The sequence below is a fragment of the Anas platyrhynchos genome, chromosome W (genome assembly GCF_047663525.1).
Source record: "Anas platyrhynchos isolate ZD024472 breed Pekin duck chromosome W, IASCAAS_PekinDuck_T2T, whole genome shotgun sequence".
NCBI lineage: Eukaryota > Metazoa > Chordata > Aves > Anseriformes > Anatidae > Anas > Anas platyrhynchos.
The window spans coordinates 12,497,763-12,517,023 of NC_092620.1; the positions used below are offsets into that span (position 1 = coordinate 12,497,763).

The 19,261-nt window shown below is 43.8% G+C and overlaps 2 protein-coding genes across 4 annotated transcripts in view; one reads left to right on the plus strand and one right to left on the minus strand.

Annotated features, from left to right (window-relative positions):
* The window catches only part of LOC140000586 (uncharacterized), a 554,376-nt gene that overhangs the window by 119,577 nt on the left and 415,538 nt on the right, over positions 1–19,261 (minus strand). The window lies entirely within an intron of this gene.
* Positions 14,976–19,261, plus strand: part of LOC101805329 (E3 ubiquitin-protein ligase KCMF1) — a 125,164-nt gene continuing 120,878 nt past the window's right edge. For 2 of the 3 annotated variants that reach the window (XM_072030507.1, XM_072030508.1), the window contains exon 1: positions 14,976–15,153. In XM_072030507.1, the coding sequence (XP_071886608.1) occupies positions 15,138–15,153 (16 nt within the window). In that variant the 5' untranslated portion in view covers positions 14,976–15,137. Of the gene's footprint in view, positions 15,245–19,261 lie in introns of all 3 variants that reach the window. The other variant, XM_072030509.1, reaches the window with a different exon arrangement.

Genomic DNA, 19,261 nt, shown 5'->3' on the forward strand with positions numbered 1-19,261 from the left:
TGAGAGCCAATCAGGCTCAAGGACACGATGCCCTTGGGCGATCGGGAAAGTCCCTAAGGCGGGACAGGTAGCCAAAAGAAGGAGGACCAGACTGAAAAGCCTGGGAAGTGTTAACCAATCCTGAGCTTAGTTTCTGCAATATGTATGAGTTGATTATGTTCAAACTAGATAAAAGGCGACTGAGCTATCCATTAAAGTTGAAGTTCACTGTTCCCTCATATTGAGTGTCTGTGTCTTCCTTCCGTCGGCAACATAGATAGTTATGCAAAGCATCTATTCCCCAATGTGTTTTCCGGTGTTCTTTCTTTACCAACAACCACAATAAATTGGAGGGGATGACTAGCTTCCCTTCCCTTCTTTGGTAATAGCCCATCCCTCTTGGTTATATTTTTCCTTTTGTCTTTCGATTAGTTTTCTATCCTTTTTGTTATATATAAGCTTACCTTCAAGGGGAATTTGCCTGTCTGAAATCAGGGCTCCCTCAGTTGCTACCTCACCTTCTGCTGCTTCTTTTGCCTCTCTGTCTGCCAGATCATTTCCCTCCTCCAATTCTGAGTTCACCTTCTGGTGTGCCTCAGTGTGCATGATTGCTACCTTTTCAGGCAGCTGAATTGCTCTCGTTATTTAGTCCAGGTTCTATTACGTCTTTGCAAGTGGTAACTGCATACCCAGCATGTTGCTTTCCACTGATGACGTAGCTGCTCCCATATTTCCACATCATCAAAAGGAGTGTCCTTCAGATCTGGATGGCTGGACTAGGTCTCCGGGCAGTCATGGTGTCCCCTTGGTTTCTGCTGATTTCAGGAACCTTTGTGGGGAAAGCCAGAACCATAAGGTTGACTTGATCTGGTTCTCGGGGTCCCAGGGGCTCCTGTTATCTGGAGGCCTAAGCACAGCACAGGCACATCGCAAATGTAGCACATATTAAGCAATGAGCATTGCCTACATATTTATTCTTAATCAATCGTTTTCTAATTTCTAATCCCATGTTTCACCATGAAACACCATGCTGAACTTGTCCCCCTTCTTAACGTGAGAAACACTCCGTAGCCAATAACTTAGGCTCAGGCGAGGATCTCAGTGAAGTAGTAATTTATTTGCGATTGCAATGGCGGGCGCCCCACAAGCAGGAGAGAGCGCATCTACTAGTTCCAAAACACAGTTTATATACCTTTTGATGGCAGGACCCTCCCCTGTTTCCCCACTGAGTGGGTAATGCAGGTTCACAATCTATCTGATGCTTCACAAACAATGCATGGCCTTCAGTTGCCGGCCTGCTAAATTTCAAATTTCTTTTGACATTTTTACTGCTTGAAGTGGTAATGTTTCTTCACTTATCTGACTTGACACCGTGATTTTCACCTAATTGTCCTAAGGAGTCTGGTTGTCTGCATTTTACTAGGTCGCCTGCTAAACTTTCTTATCACTGTAAGCATATCTCAGTACCACATTCCCTCCTTCTAAACAATGTAACTCTGCAAAAACAACATTTCTATTCCCACAATTCCCCCCTTTTCTTTTTTTATAAACTGTTGATTTTTGCAAAACCTTTCTCTAAGGTGTAATTTGATAGATTTCTTCTTCTTCTTTGCTTTCTTTGCTTTCCATCTCCTCATTATCTCCTTATCTGAGTAAGGTGGTAGCTCCATGGTCATTTGTTTCAATAGTGCGGTTTCAGTTAACCACTGTACTAGTCCTCTTACACAGAGGATAATGCAGCAACCAATGGCTGTCAAAACTCCTACAACTATGATCAATGTTGTAAATATGCCTACTTTTTCTCCCAATTCACTGGCAAGGGTGGTAAGCCCTTGCAATGCTCTTGTTACCGAGCCATCTGGGACACTACTGTTGGGTATAAGTGCAATAATGGTTGCTCAGTATTACACACACAAACACACCTCCTTCCTCTGCAAGCATCATATCTAATGCTATTCTGTTTTCCCAAGCCATTTTGCTGATGGCATCTAGTTGTTCAGCGATTGCTCTCATCGCATCCTTGGTATAATTGATGAATCTCTGCTGATTATAATAGAAATAATTAATCCAATCCACATTTTTATTGATTGTTACCCACCAGAACAGTGACTCAAACCCTGCAGCAATTTGATTTCTGGCTTTATGTTCATCTGGAACTCCTCTAGGTACCCCAATAGAATCTATGTATACTCTGTCATCGAATGATATTCCTAAGCCTCTTTTACTTCTTCTGTGTATTTGTGATGTTTCTCTTTCAAATGCCAGGGTGAAGGGTATAGCTAATTGAACAAGTGCACAAGTGCCTTCCCAATTAGATGGTAGGGTGGACCGTAAGATCTTCCCTCCACCGTACCACCAGAGATCTGCCCTGGGGATCTCTAGTCTTGAGCAGTTTCCCATCAAGTCCTTGGTAGCACAAGGCAAATTCTCCCAGATGCCAGGTAGCACTCACACCCTGCCATGAGAGGCAAGCTGTATGGTTACCTATAGCTGTAGAGAATGCAGGGGGAACCCTGATATTGTTATCATGCAAGAAACAGCAAAGAGAGACTTACAGGCCTCATTTCCCCAGGCAGTCTTTTCTTGGTACAATGCAATCATATATCGCATCCCTTAGGAGTCTTTGGTCCACCCCCATGGGAAGGGCACTATCTGGGCAATCGGTCATCCCGAGGCACAAGCATAGCAGTAGCTACAGTTGAGACTCTGGACGGTATATTTGACCCATTCTATCCAGGCATTCATATCCCCATACCTTGTTTGAACTGACACATTTCAGAGGGCCTCCTGTTTTCTCTCCTGTTTTCTCCTTGAGTTTTTCTCTTTCTCTGATGGCAATAGAGGATTGCTTCCATACAGTATTCTCAATCTGGCTGTTGGGTCTCTCTCAGTTATTTGTTCTCTCTGCTCAATTGTCGTTGGGCATTTAAATCTCCACAAGCTAACACCTCACAAACATCAAACATGACAGAATGTGGTACATAACCCTCTGTCACAGTCACCCATATTTTGATGGGGTATCCCGTTTTTGCTATTATCTGGTCATGCCTTTTCCAAGTTGCCAATTGACCAAGGCCTTCTCTGAGGCCTAGAATCACTAAAAACAAAATTAGTAATCAATTTTTCCCTGTCATTATTTTTAAACCTTAGGTTTCCAAATAATTATCGATACAAAAAATAAGATGTACACTACTACTATAACAACCCCCCCTTGGGAGCACTGCAATTCACTATAGGTCTGTTCTTTCTCTCAATCACAAGTCACAGTCGTTAGTTACCTGTGAAAATAAAAGGTTAGTTTACAATTGTAAGCTCTTATCCTGCTCAGAGTCCACTATGAGATTTTTCTCTTCAATTTCAACTTCCAACAAGTCTTTTGTAGGAACAGCTTCCCAGGTACTAGCGTCGACGGATGCCTTCACTCGAGTATAGTGAGCCCAACCTTTTTCCACAGTTCTTACAGCTGTTTCAGTGGTTAGTAATTGTCCTTCCCATTCAGGCCGGAGTTGACTCTTTCCAGGTCCAAATCAGGACCCGGTTTCCTGGGTGATGGTGGTGAATGGGGAATTCCAAAGGTGGGGTTTGAGCCAACAACCCACAGGTCCTGAGAAATGACAAAGAAGAGGACAACCCCAGAAGACAGTTCTTAAGAAAACTCTCTTGTTTTGAATTGTGGTATCTCATCCCTCCTGCCCAGATAGGGCAATCTGAACAGCATCTCATATGGTGAAATTCCTATATCCTTTCTTGGTGCTGTTTAAACCTGTAGGAGTAAGTATTTTACCCAAGGAAGTTGGGTTTCTAACACTAATTTAGTTAATTGCTTCTTTAATGTCTGGTTCATTCGCTCCACCTTCCCAGAAGAGGAGGGGTGCCAGGGGCTGTGAAAATCCCACTCAATCTCTAAGGCCTGCTTTAACCCTTGCAGTAAAGCTTTACACCCATCCAGTCACATGGTCAGTTAGGACAAACAAGTAACTCAGTAAAGTTTACCTGTATACTTTGGAAAGGTCAAACCCCTGGCTCCCGTCCTCTTCTAGATGGATTACAGAAGACCTTTTTATTTACCTTTTGACATATGGTACATCCTCTACATATGTGCTTCCCTAAAGTGTATATTCCTACACAGACATACTTTCTTAGCACATATTGCTTGCACCTCCCAATGACTCTTCTGATGTAAAACAGTTAATATTTGCCTCATTATCACTTTATTCAGCATTTCTCTCCCATCAGGGAGTATCCATTTTCCTTCAGACTTCATGGCTCCTGATTCCTTAAAAAAATCTTTCTTTTAAAACTTTTTAGTTTTCTTAATTTTCAACAATTCCCTGAATCCTCTCTGCATTTATTCTGTTTTCCTTCAGACATTAGATGCCTTAAATACCTGACTTCTCTTTCTCCATATTGTAATTTATTTTTCAATACTCCCAAGCCCTGCTTTCCCAGAAAGTTGAATAGCTTGTTAGTAGCTTTCTTCACAACTCTTTTCTCCTGTCCTGACAATAGAAAACGATCCACATATTTGTTAACATTAATACCTCCTTGGGAGGTTGTAATTGCTCCAAAATCTTTTTTTTTTTTTTTTTTTTTTTTTTTCTTAGAACTTACCCAAATAGATAGGTGGCCCTGTAAACCCCTGAGGTAAAATTGTCCACCTATATTGTTGCTTCCACCCCCATTTCAGGGTCTTTCCAGTCAGAGGTGAATACACATGTATGTTTGGTCTCAGGGCCAGAGAGCACTCCATTAATAACACTGTTATTCCAGTCTAACAATTTACTATTTGAATGCCCAATTTAATCATCAAAACCCTTCCCAATGTTATAAATGGCTCAGGATTCAAATTAGAATTAAATAAAAAAATAGGATTTATTAAAAGAATATAAAGGAATAGAGGTAAGCAAACAGCGCTGGGTGCACCGGGAGTCTCTGCTCCACCAGGACGCACACCAGTTACATCAAGTCACATTCATTTATGTTGCATTCTTTCAGGGGCTCATCACCCCAGTCCTTGCAGTCACTCTGCTGGTTACACACTTTATTGATATCTATGCATTCTCCACTTCTGCACTTGAATTTGCCAGGTCCAGAGCACTGAATAACATTGTTACAGTTTGCTTCATCAGTGCCATCCAGACAGTCTCTCACACCACTGCACTGCCTACTCCTATGGACACAGTTCCCATCTTCACATCTGAACTGGTCCAGGAAGGGCAGTTAATTTCATCACTTCCATCCTTGCAATAAGGATCTCTGTCACATCACCACTTCTTGTAGATACATTCACCTGAGCCGCACTGCACCTCACTCACAGAACACTTCACCAGAGGTGCAGGCTGGCAGCCACACTGCTCCAAAGATTCATCCGAGTGGTCAGAGCAGTCACCTTGACCATTGCAGACAAAGCTTTTGGAAATACATTGCCCACTACTGCATGTGAATTCTGCTGCACTACAAGTCACATTGCCACAATTCTCTTCATCTTCTCCACTGTCACAGTCTCTTTCACCATCACATTTCCACGACACTGGGATACACTGGGTTGACTGAGGACCACAGCTGATTTCATTTACCCGGCATGTTCTCATATGACACAGCTCAGCACTCTTGTCAGACCCATCTTCACAGTCCGGATCCCCATCACACTGCCATCTGTTTGGCACACACTGACCACTGTTGCACACAAAGTCAGATTCAGCACACATCTTCTTCACACAAGCACTCTCATCACTGCCATCTGAGCAGTCTTCATCATTTTACTCTAGTACCACTGGCAGCAGTGCACAGTCAGGCGAGGGCAAGCAGCAGGCAGAGTGCCCTGCACCGTCACCTGTGTCACTTATACTACTCCTATTACCCATGCTGTTAGTGTCAGTGGCACCCTCCTTGTACCGTTTCTGTCTTTATCTCCCCCCTTCTCTTTTTGCCACTGACCATTCACCACAAATGGATGAGACACATGATTACTAGTTAGGAAAGAGAGTGTAACGTCTGCTATACGGCTGCAGGCAGTGCCAGCTGCAACCTTAGGTTTGTGAAAGAGCCTGCCGGTGGTCATTTGGCAGTGTAATCAGCGTCTCTGCACTCCTGCCCTGCAATAGAGCTAAGTCGTCATTAGTAATAGTTATAACACCGATCTGGGGACTAATAGTCTTTTTTGCATTGCAAGATAAACCTTTTATAAAAAGAATGCTAGAGTGAAGCAGCACAGCTCAGCACAGCTGCCGCTGCCTCCATGGTCACGTCAGACAGGCTGCAGGGTCCTGATGTCTGCCCCTCTGCTCTGTGCCGACTCGCCACACGGTGAGGATCAGCTACCGGTGTCCACTGACGCCTCTGGTCTCCCGTAGCAACTCGATCTCGGATGTTCCGCAATTACTTCAATTTCCCCGCGTTTTGCAGCTTCTGTCAGGTCTATTCTGTGTCTCTCAGAGCCGTCCGTGGCTCTGCAGCGTCTCTCAGGGCTCTCTCCGTCCAGCGGTAGTTCCCTCCGTAGTGTCTCGGGTCTCCCAGCGCCGCTCCAGTCTCTCGGCGCCGCTCCGGTCTCTCGGCCTGTTCAGGTCTCAGCAAGTCCAGGTCTCGGCCTGTGCGGGCCTCATATGTTGCAGGAAGCATGTCATACCATGCTCCTGCCTTTTTCTTGTCACAGTCAAAACATTTAAGAGCAAAAATAGGATACACAAGATACACAAGATACACCGGGCCCATATATTAGGCACCACCACTCAAAACTTGGATAAAACAGCACTTCTTTTCAGTCTGTCAAGCACTCCGTTCGTCTCTGCCCACTCCCCCCGCGGAGAGTACGGAACCACGGATCGGAACTCTGCACTCGCTTTGCAGCAACGCTGCATCTCACTCACAGCACAATCGCACACGGAGGCCTCCAGCATATCTCATTCATACCACAGAAATATAATTTAGAATGATAACCAACCAAACAAGTATTGTCTCTGACTGTGTTCTTCGTGAAGTGACTTGTAACACTTTGTTTCAAACCCTTACATTTACACAAATACTTTCAACACAAAATACATGCATAAAAACACATACAATTATTAACACTCCAGTTAGTATCCCTCCAGCAGCCGAAAACATACCGTTTGTCTGCAGTTTCAGGAGATCTTTGCTCCTGCAGTGAGCAGCTGAGAGTGGAGTCCCCTCCGAGCAAAAACACTCAGGGTGCACCTAGGGGCGTCCACACTGCAGCCGATCCCGCAGCCAAGCAGAGTGTCTCCTGCCTGGCTCACCAAAATGACTCTTAGAAAGCTGACTCCACAATCAGTAGGATTGTAAAGTAGGTATGTTTACTCAGTTCCGTGCAGCACGGGGCGGGTAGTCCCACCAAAGTCGTGCAGGCCTAATCATGGCAAATTGCTTTAGTAAAGAGTTACATATACATAAACATTCCTATACATATGCATAACCTGTCCCTTTGTGAACAGTCCTCCTTATCTTAGACCCCTTGGTTAAAGTCTGAACCATGAGGTTGTTTTTGATCTGATTCTTGGGGCCCGAGAGGCTCCTGTTATCTGGAGGTATAAGGGCAGCACAGCACAGTAGCACATATTCATTCTTAATCAATTGCTCTCTAATTTCTAATTCCAATGTTTCAGCTTGCTCTTTTCTGGATCCACGGGTATTCTACTATTAATGTTCAAAGCCCGACAGACCCCGTCCTCCGTGGATCAAAATACAGGGGGTCTTAAAGGGTTCTTTTGGTCATTCTATCATATAATACTGGATCATTTTCAATTTACTCTTTAATTTTCTGGGGCCCCTATTGTTCCAATTTCTAATCATTATTCATAATGGACTTTTTGGTCATATATCTGGTAATTTGCTCCCTTTCTGGTCCTTGGTCTTCGATTTTTTCTGACCCATCTGGGAATTTTACTAGTGGCAATTCCCACAGCCCTTGGTTGCCCAGTGAGAGTGTCTTGCAGGGGGTTTAGGACCTATCACCCACCCACGTATCCCTCTTCTCACCAGTCCAGCCCCCCCGACAGGAGATTAGAACCAGTGAGAAAACAAAAAGACCTCCACGCTGACTTTAGAAGTCTCAGTTACACTCTCACACACAAAAACTGGCAACCGTACCTTTACCCAACTGGACGGTATCTTACGAATCAGTCGTCTTCGTCCAGAATCCAATCGGACGGTATCCACCAGCGTCTCTGCTGTCTTCGTCTGGGATCGAACCAGACGGTATCCAAACGACTGTCGTCTTCATCCGGTTCGATTCCGGACACCGGAATCCAACCGAACGGTATCCAAACGACTCTTGTCGTCTTCGTCCGGATCTTCGCGCGCAGAATTACGGGCAAAAAACAGCCGGCAACAAGGGAGCTCAAAAAAAATCAAATTCTTTGCTTACCTTTATTCAGGTTCAGGATGGCATTAGTCCCGATCTGACTCAAACAGGAGCCACCAAATGGTGGGGCGCCTCTCCTAGATTAAATCAGAATTCAGGAACTATAGCCATCCCGGATGAGCCCCCAAATTGTTATAAATGGCTCAGGATTCAAATTAGAATTAAATACAAAAATGGGATTTCTTAAAAGAATATAAAGGAATAGAGGTAAGCAAACAGCGCTGGGTGCACCGGGAGTCTCTGCTCCACCAGGACGCACACCAGTTACATCAAGCAGCTGATTTTTATGCACCTAGACTAATACATATTCATTACTACTTCTAAAAAAGTAGATTATTATAATTAGCTTCCGGGGTCCAGTCCCTCCTACTGGAGCATGCGCATCAGTCTCCTCTGGGGGTCTCTAGGGGTCTTTCATGCTGAAGGCTCGTAGTCTTCCTCTCACCCTTTGTACTTACTCGGCACTATTCCAAGTTTATGGAACACTCTCTGTACACTCTCCGCAGGTCTTGTCTCCCAACCGTCCTTCAGCTTCTTTTTCCTTCCTCTTAATCTCTTGGCCCCCCCTGGCCAGATACCAAGGATCCACATAGTATCTCATAACAGTCACCAGCAGTCACCAGTTATTATCAGTTGTTCTGAAACTCCCAAACAGCTTGACGACTCACGAGCAATTAAAACATTCTTTCCCAGCTATTCACAGTCATCTATATAACATCTATAGCAGTGTTAAATCAATCTCGAAGAAGACAGAAAAAAACTGTAACTGTTAGAACTAGAAGTCAGGAATAACAAAAGCAAACAGGTTCATAAATTTAAGGAGTGTTTTCTGAAGACTTGATAAATTGACTAGAATGAGGGGGAGACTGGGGCACACTGCATCTGTGGTTCAAGAACTAAATTGCCAGTGCAGGGCCCAGAGGCAGACAGGATTCAAACAGAATTGTTCTTTATGGACATGAATTTATGGACACGAATTGGAATTGTTAAAACATTCCTCACACCAACAAGTTAGTCCCTGCCTTAGGTACATACAATAATTACCCAGTGATCATTTTATCCCCTAGTTTCAGCTTGGTATCCCCCAACAGTGGCACTGTTATTCCAGCCCCTTCTACCCCCATCACTTTTTAGGGTTTCATTAGTTAATTTAATCCCTGATACTTTACAAGTCAGTAATGACCTAGCTGTTCCCCAGTGTATTGGGTTTGATGGCAAGGTTCGGGGGCTGTGAGTGGGGGGGTAGGAAACTGCAGTGGCAGCCCCCATGAGAAAAACCCAGAAGCCTCCCCGTGGTAGATAAGGGACAATTTCATCTGGCCCCAAAGGGGCCCACTGCTGCCCAGAGCCAAGCCATGAGCAATACAGTCTGTGCCTCTGTGAGAGCACATCCACGAAAACAAACAAACAAAGAAACAAACAAAAACCTGCTGCTCAACAGCAGTTGGGAGAGCGAGAAACCCCCCCGCAGACACCAAAGTCAGTGCAGAAGGAGGGGGAGGAGGCGCTCCAGGCGCTGGAGCCGAAGCCCCCCTGCGGCCGCTGGAGAGGCCCCTGGTGGAGCAGGCTGTTCCCCCCTCCTGTCCCCCTCCCCGATGTTTGGGAAACTGACCAAACACCACAGCAAATATGCAAATATACCAAAACTTCTAGACTGTTACTTAGATAATGCCTACATCCCCTTTCCCTGCTCATTCAACTTCAAACAGCTCTGTTAAATACTACATGCCACACCTTTAACACCTTCAGCAACCCTTTTAACACTTCCTTTATCTTTCTCCAGCCCGTACTTTTCTAATACCAGCACCAAAGGCTCAGTCAGGGTCCAACTTAATTCCATACCTTTTCCCTCCAAGATACTGAAACAACATATCAATATAGAATATTTCATCCCATTTTCCTTCTTTCCTCCTTCTTCCACTCTGGATATTCCTATTCGAAGTGGCCAGCCTGGCCACACTTAAAACATCTTATCAAAGCCTGTCCCTGCTAGGACTCGGGCCACAACACAGGCAGCCTTCTTTGCCTGCCATTCCTTCATCTCTCTTCCTCTCCTTTCCATCCTGGCCCTGACTCCCCCTGAAGATTTTCTTCCTCTTTCTCCGACCCTCTGCCTCACTACCCGCTGCACTGTCAATACCATTAGTTTCACTCTCTCTTTTTTTTTTTTTTTTTTTTTCCTTCTTATCTCCCCTCCGGACACATACCTCCAGGGCCTCCCACAGGAGGGTCCCCCAGTGACTGTTCAGTACATCCCCCCACCTTCTGAAGCATTTTCTGCGTATTTTGCCAGGCTTTAATCACACAATGAACTTTCAAGAGCCCTTGGGATACTGGGTCCTCAGGTCTCATCCCCAAGTACTTTCTCATTCTGACCCCAAGTCTCTGATATGATTTCTGTGTTGCACACTATTATTATTCCAGCCAGGATTGGCAAGTGGGTATTTCTGCCCTGCCGGTATTACCCCTGGTCCTGGAGGATGAGCTCTTTCCCATTCTTGTATAGCAGCTCTCCTCCTGATCATTCCCATTTCTTTCCCTGTAAACAACATACTTATAGACATAATTCCCTTCCCCAAGAGTATAAATCAGGTCGTAGGAACTGGTCTAATTGTTCAACTAGGCTGTTGGGGTCCTCGAATAAAGACTTCCTCTCCTTCTTAAAAATCGTAACCTCTCTGCTGGTAAGGAGGGGGGGGTGGTAGTTCACCTAAGAGGATACACAGTTAGTGTTAGTACTGTTAGTATCAGGGAAGGCAAAATTCTCAACATATCTTCTACCTTGTTCTAATTCTTGCCAGAGCCTAGAGTATGATCCTTCTTTAGGGACAGTGTTAATTACAGTCCCTGTCTCCCTTCCTGGAGTGACTGCTGCTGCCACCAGTTCAATATTAAGATTATAGGGAGCATAACTTGGCTCCTTCTCTGAAAAAGGAATCTTATTGTTTACACATAAATTTAAAGCCTGAATTTTCATCAGACCCGTATTTTGGCCAAAATACTGCTGTTTCCTTAATTGGTTCTTTTGTCCAGACTGATACACAATATTTAACCTTTTTTTAAATTATTTTTCTTTTACAGTCCCTCTAATTTTGGGATTATGTTTCCAATTTCTTTTAATTCTTCAGGAAGAACTATTAGTAGGCACTCCCCCAGGGATATCTCCCTGTCCCCTGGAACTCATATTTTCCCATTTTTCCTAACCCTCGCCAGTATGTGCTACAGAAATTTTCCTTCTGCAGTGTACCACGCACCAACATACTGAAAAATGGGGGTGTACCGCCAAGCACTTCCCCGTGCCAGCGTTACCGCACACCTGAGTTTACCAGATTCCCTGGTGTACTTCCAAGCACTTCCCCGTGCAAGGATTACCGTACACCAGATTCCCCTGGTGTAGTGCCAGCACTTCCCCGTGCAAGGGCTTACCATACACCAGATACCCGACCCCCAAAGCAATACTTAATATTTCTTACCTTGGTCTGTGCACAGAGTTACCGGATCGATTCTTAAAAACCCGGAGTGCCTACCTTCTTCCTTTCCCCACTACTTCACGGATCCTGCCTCTTTAACCAGTCTCGGGCCCTCTGTCAAACAGAATTGTTCTTTATGGACACGAATTGGAATTGTTAAAACATTCCTCACAATCCCTTATCTTCTTTTTAATATCCCCAATTCGTGTCTCTTCTGTTATTAATAATTGGATTTCATCAGTTTGTTCTTGGAGGGTCCAATTCTTAAGCATCATAATTGACATATTCCCTTCTTTTTTTAATGAAGTTATTACCAATGTACTATTTATCACCCGGTGTATTAATAATGTAAGACAAGGTATCATACAAGGTATAAACAATAACATCTTTACACCACATAACAAAAAAAATAACACTCTTCTAACCCATGGTCCACCAGGCAGCCATGAAAATAAATCCCATTCCATATCCTTCCAGGTTTGTGTTTGCTCGTTCACCTTCCCCCCCTCCTTCTCTGGGATGGGAGAGAGAAATGGGAAATTGAAGCCTGTGAGTTGAGATAAAAACAAGAAAATAATAATAATAATAATAATGATGATGATAATATTACTACTAGTAATAATGTATACGAAACAAGTGATGCACAATGCAATTGCTCACCACCTGCTGTCCGATGCCCAACCTAACCCCGAGCAGTCTGGCCCTCCTCCCAGCCTGCCTGCTGGCAGGACAGTGAGAAGCTGAATTTGGCTTGGTCCTTGGATTGGTGTAAGCACTGCTCTGTAACAATTAAAAACAATTAAAACATCAGCATATTATTAACATTCTTCTCATCCTAAACCAGAACATAACATTCTATCAGCTACTAGGAAGAAACACCCTTTTTATCAATCTTTAAACAGCAATTACTAAAGCTAAAGTTTCCACAGACTTCTCCTTCTTGTGCTAGTAAATAATCCAAAGCTAGGCAATTTTGATACAAAGCAGTTCTCATCATTTATAACTATTTCTATTACAGCTAATAACCTAATTATTCTATTAAGTATATATACTGGGGTCCTATAGTCCCAGGATCTGTCTTCTGCCCACGTATCTGGATCATAATAGGCAAACACCTTCAGGGTCGATTCAGGCTTGTGTTACCGTTTGGCCCGTCAGGGTGATCCAGCTCCTGGAAAACGAATCACAATTTTATATAGGTTAAAAAAAAGGTTTTTATGTTATTTTCTCAGGACAACCTGACCTTAGTGTGGGAAAAGTCCAGTCGAGGCCCTCTCACTCGGCAGTCAATACCCATAGGGGTTGCCTCCCTCGGTAGACCATACACACCGCAGTGGAGGGTCCTGCCCTGGTCTTGCCTTCTCCCTTTCCTCACTTCAAGCTTGTCCCCTTTATTTGGCATCCTTAATTCATGCAGAGCCTCGTTGCCAGAATATTAGTTCTTCCTTAGCTTGAGTTTCAGTTTCCCAGGAGCAGACTCAACCCTCCAAGTTTCAGTAGTTACTGGTCCTTTTATTCTGGATGCGTCCCTTTCTGCGGTTCTCACAGCTGTTTCAGTAGTCAGTAAAACAAGGTACAGTCCCTCACATCGAGGGTTCAGTGATTCTTCCCTCCCGTGGCTGCTTGTTGAAACACTTTCTTTTTTATCTTCTGACAAGTTAAATAACAGTTATCTAATTTGCTTTGCCGTATGGCCCTTTCCAGGTTCCTGTAGCAGGATTCATCTGATAGCCTTTCAGGTTGATACAGATTTGACTACAGATACCAGGGTTTTGGCATTCCTCACTATCTCCACAGTTTCCCAGCTACTTCACGGATCCTGCCTCTTTAACCAGTCTCGGGCCCTCTGTCAGCTTTCCGCAGAACCGCCACCGTCGATGCACAGGACCGCTGAAATCAGCGGGGCATGCCTTCCTGCTGCTGCGGTGGTGGGGCTCCCCAGTAGGTGACTGGATCCCGGACGAGCCCCCAAATTGTGAGAAACACTCCGTAGCCAATAACTTAGGCTCAGGCGAGGATCTCAGTGAAGTAGTAATTTATTTGCGATTGCAATGGCGGGCGCCCCACAAGCAGGAGAGAGCGCCTCTACTAGTTCCAAAACACAGTTTATATACCTTTTGATGGCAGGACCCTCCCCTGTTTCCCCACTGAGTGGGTAATGCAGGTTCACAATCTATCTGATGCTTCACAAACAATGCATGGCCTTCAGTTGCCGGCCTGCTAAATTTCAAATTTCTTTTGACATTTTTACTGCTTGAAGTGGTAATGTTTCTTCACTTATCTGACTTGACACCGTGATTTTCACCTAATTGTCCTAAGGAGTCTGGTTGTCTGCATTTTACTAGGTCGCCTGCTAAACTTTCTTATCACTGTAAGCATATCTCAGTACCACATTCCCTCCTTCTAAACAATGTAACTCTGCAAAAACAACATTTCTATTCCCACATTAAGGCTGCTGTTGGGTTCCTGCTACTCCTTGTTAGGGGACAAGGAAGGAGTCTGTGCATACACAAAGGTGCAACCCCACCAGTACAATAGCACGTTCTACAAACAGGGGTGAGTGGGGAGACTCATCCCCTCTCTCTCCTGTGGCACACAGAGAGCTGTCAGAGGTTGGAATGGTGGAGGAGGATGTGTCTCAGGTGAATACCTGGAGACAGCAGTCTTTCCTAGTTTGGAGGAGCAAATAGGAGAGCCCCATCCAGTACATGTAAAGTACATCCAGTACATCCAGTAAACTACACTCGATCCCACAGCTTTCCTTTCTATTGGCTATATATTTCCTCTTCCTTCCTGCATGCAGTAGGAATCAGCTATTGGGCAGAGAAGGAATGAAGAATAAAAGAGATAAATAATTTTAAAAAGCAGGCAGAGAAGAAAAGGAATTGGAAGAGCATGAGCCTAGGACGAGAAAGAGGAGTCCAAGGAGTTTGTTGTCACTGTAGCAGTAGAAGAGGAAACAGGGGTGAATACTCAGGAAGAAGAAGGAAGAGGGGTGTGGATTACAGCGGCGGAAAAGGAAGGCGTAGTTAGGTTCCGGTGGGGCCTAAGATTCACTGTATTGCGGTGCTAAAGAAATCGCTACTGGTGGATCCACCCTCTCCCTCCTCCCCCCGCGAGGGAGGGAGTTAGAGTGAAGCAGGCTGGGGCTGTCGGAACAGACTTCTCTGTGCCCCCTCCCCCCCCCCCCTCCCCCTCCCGCTTCAGTCGCTTGTTTGCTTCGTGCCTAGGGAGGAACCTAGGCTGGAGAGACGCCTGAACAGCCCAGCGCGAGCCTGGGGACAGGCCTAGGCTGTAGCCTCAAAATTAGGATGTCCCGACATGAAGGTGAGAGACCCAAGGGGGAAAGTGGTGGGAAGAAAAAGGAGGTATCCTTGAGCTTCATATGGCATTAGGGTCTGTCATTCCGCTGCGTGAGGTGGGTCAACATGGCGGCGCTGCCTTCACTGAGAACGGGGCCTGTGGAGTCGGTCGCGGGAAGTGGCCATGGTGGGAGGAGGAGGAATGTGGTGGCCAGGTCTAGCTTTGCAGTGTTACGGGACGGGAGGAGGTGGCCGTTACGGGTAGGCTCTGAGTTCCTTTTCTGTCGCCAGTAAGTGCGGATGCCAGGTCCACGTATGCTGAGGTTGAGGGGCCTGCTACGGTTTGAGACAGGCTTGGTCTGTGTCCCTCGCTAGCTTGCGGTTCAGGCTTTGTTTTGCCCTGGACAGGCAAATAATATAAGGGAAGAAACGGGACAGCTGTTTATTTTCACTCCTCTTACTCTAGTGTTTAAAGGATTGCCCTAAGGGAATCTGTTTGGGGAGTGCAAGGTGCATGGGAGTGCAGGGGGTGGGAGGTGTGTGTCAGTGTGGTTTGCTGACACGGTCCTTTGAATTGTGAAGGGAGAAGGGGTGCAGGGGAGAAAGGGGAGTTAGGCTTACCATGATATACTCCCTGTGAGGAAAATATCCCCAAGTTTCTTAGGGTATGGAAGTGGGGAAGGGACTGTGGGGCATGAGGTACAAGGAGGGTAGTGCTCGAGGGGAAGCAGTGCAAAGAAGGTGGCCTGGCGTCTAGGGGAAGTGGAAGGTCTGTTTTTGTATAATGAAGGTGGGGAGATTGCATGGCAGGTGGAGAAGCAACTCATGCATGTAGTTGGCTGTGGTATTTGGATTGGGAGAAAAAGAGTTTGCACAGTCTTTATGGCCTTGTTTAGGTGTATTTTGGTAGCTTGAGAAGTAATCTGTTCTACTTCTGTATCTTAAAAGAGGAAATACAGTGATGTTGTTTTTCTATCTCTCCTTACAGGTAGTTGGACTAGTAAAAAAAACATTCTGTAAAAATCATGCCTTGTTTCTTAAAAGATTTTTTTTTTTTCTGTTAGGAACTAAATTTAGCACGTGTTTCTGTACATGATTTTAACTCTTATAGAGCTATAAAAATAATCTTTTTGAAAGGAATGGAGACATCTTTATTTAATCTTAATATTTTGAAAGCAGTGCACTAGAATTGTGGTAGTGAGTAATAATACCGATTTCCAGATGGAGGGTTGGTAGCTTGATGCTTAAACAGAGTATGATAACACTATTAAGGAATAAGTATGATGGGTATTCAGTGTATAGCTACAATATTTCACGTTTTGTTAGTGTGTGTGTGTGCATGTGTATCAAAGATCAGTCTTGCCTGAATCTGCTAACACTTCTCTAGTAAAATTACTGAGTTCTCTTGATTCTTTTCTGATTATGATGCACTTTTTTCTTTCTTTTTCTAAAGAGGTCAGGTGAGGTTGTTGGTTTATCTGTATACTATGTAGATAATGAGGCAAAGGCTAACAATGGTGAGTAAGATGAGGGTTAATAATAAATGTGTTTTTTTGTGTTTTTGTTGGAGAAAGTACTCTGTAAACTGCTGCTCTGATAGATAACAATTGTATGTAATTTAAAGTATTGTAGCATGGTATAGACTTGTTAGATTGCACTGGTTAAAGCTACACAAGTAGTATGATGTGTTGATCTCAAATTGCTCAGTGTTAACTCTCTTAGGAGTTTCTGAAATACTGTTAAATTATAGAATCATAGAATGGTTTGGGTTGGAAGGGACCTTAAAGATGATTTAATTCCACCCCCCCTGCCCTGGGCAGGGACACCTTCCACTAGACCAGGTTGCCCCATGTAACCTGGCCTTAAACACTTCCAGGGATGGGGTATCCACAACTTTTCTGGGCAAAAATGGGCAAAAAATTGGTTGTAGTACTTAGTAAAAATATTTGTTTGGGGTGATGCTTTAATAAAGGAGAGTTATTGATTTTTTTTTTTTAAGTATGTTTCTGATAGAGGTTACTTTGAGTCTGTTTCTAGTGGATTTTAGGTTTTGTTGGGGGGGGGGGTGGAGGAGAATGAAGAAATAATAAGTTGTACTCCATTTTAGAAATTGAAATAGTTATCTTCTGATAAGCTGAAATGTGTTTTCCTGATGTTACATCGTTAACGTAAACATCTTTAAATACGTAAGGAAGAAAACACATCAAAACTGAGATATAAAGCTGCAGCCACAGTTGTACTTTCCTTTTTTTACATAGGAAAATGGTTTATATTGAGTTTTCTTAATGATTTTCGTTTATTACCAATTTAACAATTGACAAGTTAATTTTAAATTAGTTGTAGGATTAGAATAAGTTACCTTGATGTGTAGGATCTGTTTTTGCTGAGAGCTTTCAATTTACTAGTTGATGGAAGTTGTTTTTGGAAGGATAAGGTATAGGAGATAAGTGAGCTTCAGTCATGTTAGCAAATTGTCTCTCTGCTGCCTGTTCTTGTCAAAATGGCTTGTTCTTGAAGGTACAAATAAGGCTTGATTGATTCAGTAATCTAGCTCTTGCCGGAATTAGTGTTGTGTTGAGAAAGGATGTATTTGAGAAGATAAATAATGGAGGATTTTGAATTCCAATGTCTCAGGGCTCTGAAGTATCTGATAGAACTTATTTTTTATTAGGCTCTTAGCAGTTTTCTTTGCTTTGTGGTGAGAAATTGTTATCGTGTGAATCAGAAGTTGGGAGATGGGAGAAGAAAGTAGACTTAAATAGTTAATAGCAAAAGGTTGATAGCTGAGTACTTTCAGAAATGGAACTAGTATAGAACTTCAAATTATCAAATTATTTGGGAGGGGGAGTAGTGGGACAGAAACATTTGCAAATAAGATAATTATTGGAGCTGGTGGTTACTGAAAGGTCTTCCAAGGAAGTTTAGGAAGAGCTAAATAAACTTAATGCATGAATAGCACAAGATAAGTGAAATGTACTTGTTGAAAATAAAAGTACAGGGAGAAGTTAAATTTTCAGGTACCTTAAAGTGTCTATTTCAGTGGGATCATGCCTTTGTTCTTACTGCTGCAATGTTTACTGGTAAGATATGAAGAATGTTACTGCATTCAAGAAGCTGCTCAGAACAGCAAGGCTGTCAAGTTGAGCACTCAAGAATTGGGATGTGTCAGAACTAGGTTATGGGGAGAACCCTAATTTGGTCCTCTGTGTACCTGTACTGTGAAATTACATGGTTGCATATTATCTTCTCTGTGGTACCTACTATGCCTTGTCAAGGGTGTTTAGAGAAGGAGGCAGTCATATGTAGGACCCTTGTTCTGGTTTTGGAGGTGGGCAGTAAACAAGGAGACAAGGCATTATAGAAAGAAAGTATTTTTATGATGTTGACTTTTTTTTTTTGGGGGGGGGGGGGGGGGCGGCAGGTGGTGGTGGTGAAAAGTTGGATTGATTCCCACTTTTCCTATGGAGTTTCTAGGAAATGACAGATAAATCATTTCGACGAGTTCACAAGTGGTTGCTATCTGTATGTTTCTTTATGAAGGACCAGCTGAAGAGGTTTGGTTTTTTTTTTTTGAGCATTCACAGCTGCAACTCTAATACCTGGATGATGAGCTTTGAGATAATTCTGAATGGATTTTTTCCAGAGTATTTAATTTTCTAAAGATGGGTATTATTTCAAAGTGGGCATCTAGAGTTTTGATTCTAATCTTTCTATGTTGTAATTTTCATTCATTACACAGGGAGGAAAATACCACAGAAGTGTTGAAATCAAGCTCACTGATGTGTAGAACATTTCATTGCTGTATAAACGTGCTTCATAGAGAAGGCTGTGGAAGGCTGGAGCACCTCTCCTATGAAGAAAGGCTGAGAGAGCTGTGGCTGTTCAGCCTGGAGAAGAGAAGGCTCCAGGGTGATCTCATTGTGACCTTTCAGTACTTAAAGGGGACTTATTTAAAAAAAAAAAAAAAAAAAAAGAGAGAGAGAGCAACTCTGCTCAATCAGATAATGACAGATGACAGGACAAGGGGGAATGGTTTTAAACTGAAAGTGGGGAGATTTAGATTGGATGTTAGGAAGAAATTCTTCACGTGGAGGGTGATGAGGGAGGCACTGGAACAGGTTGCCCAGAGGGGT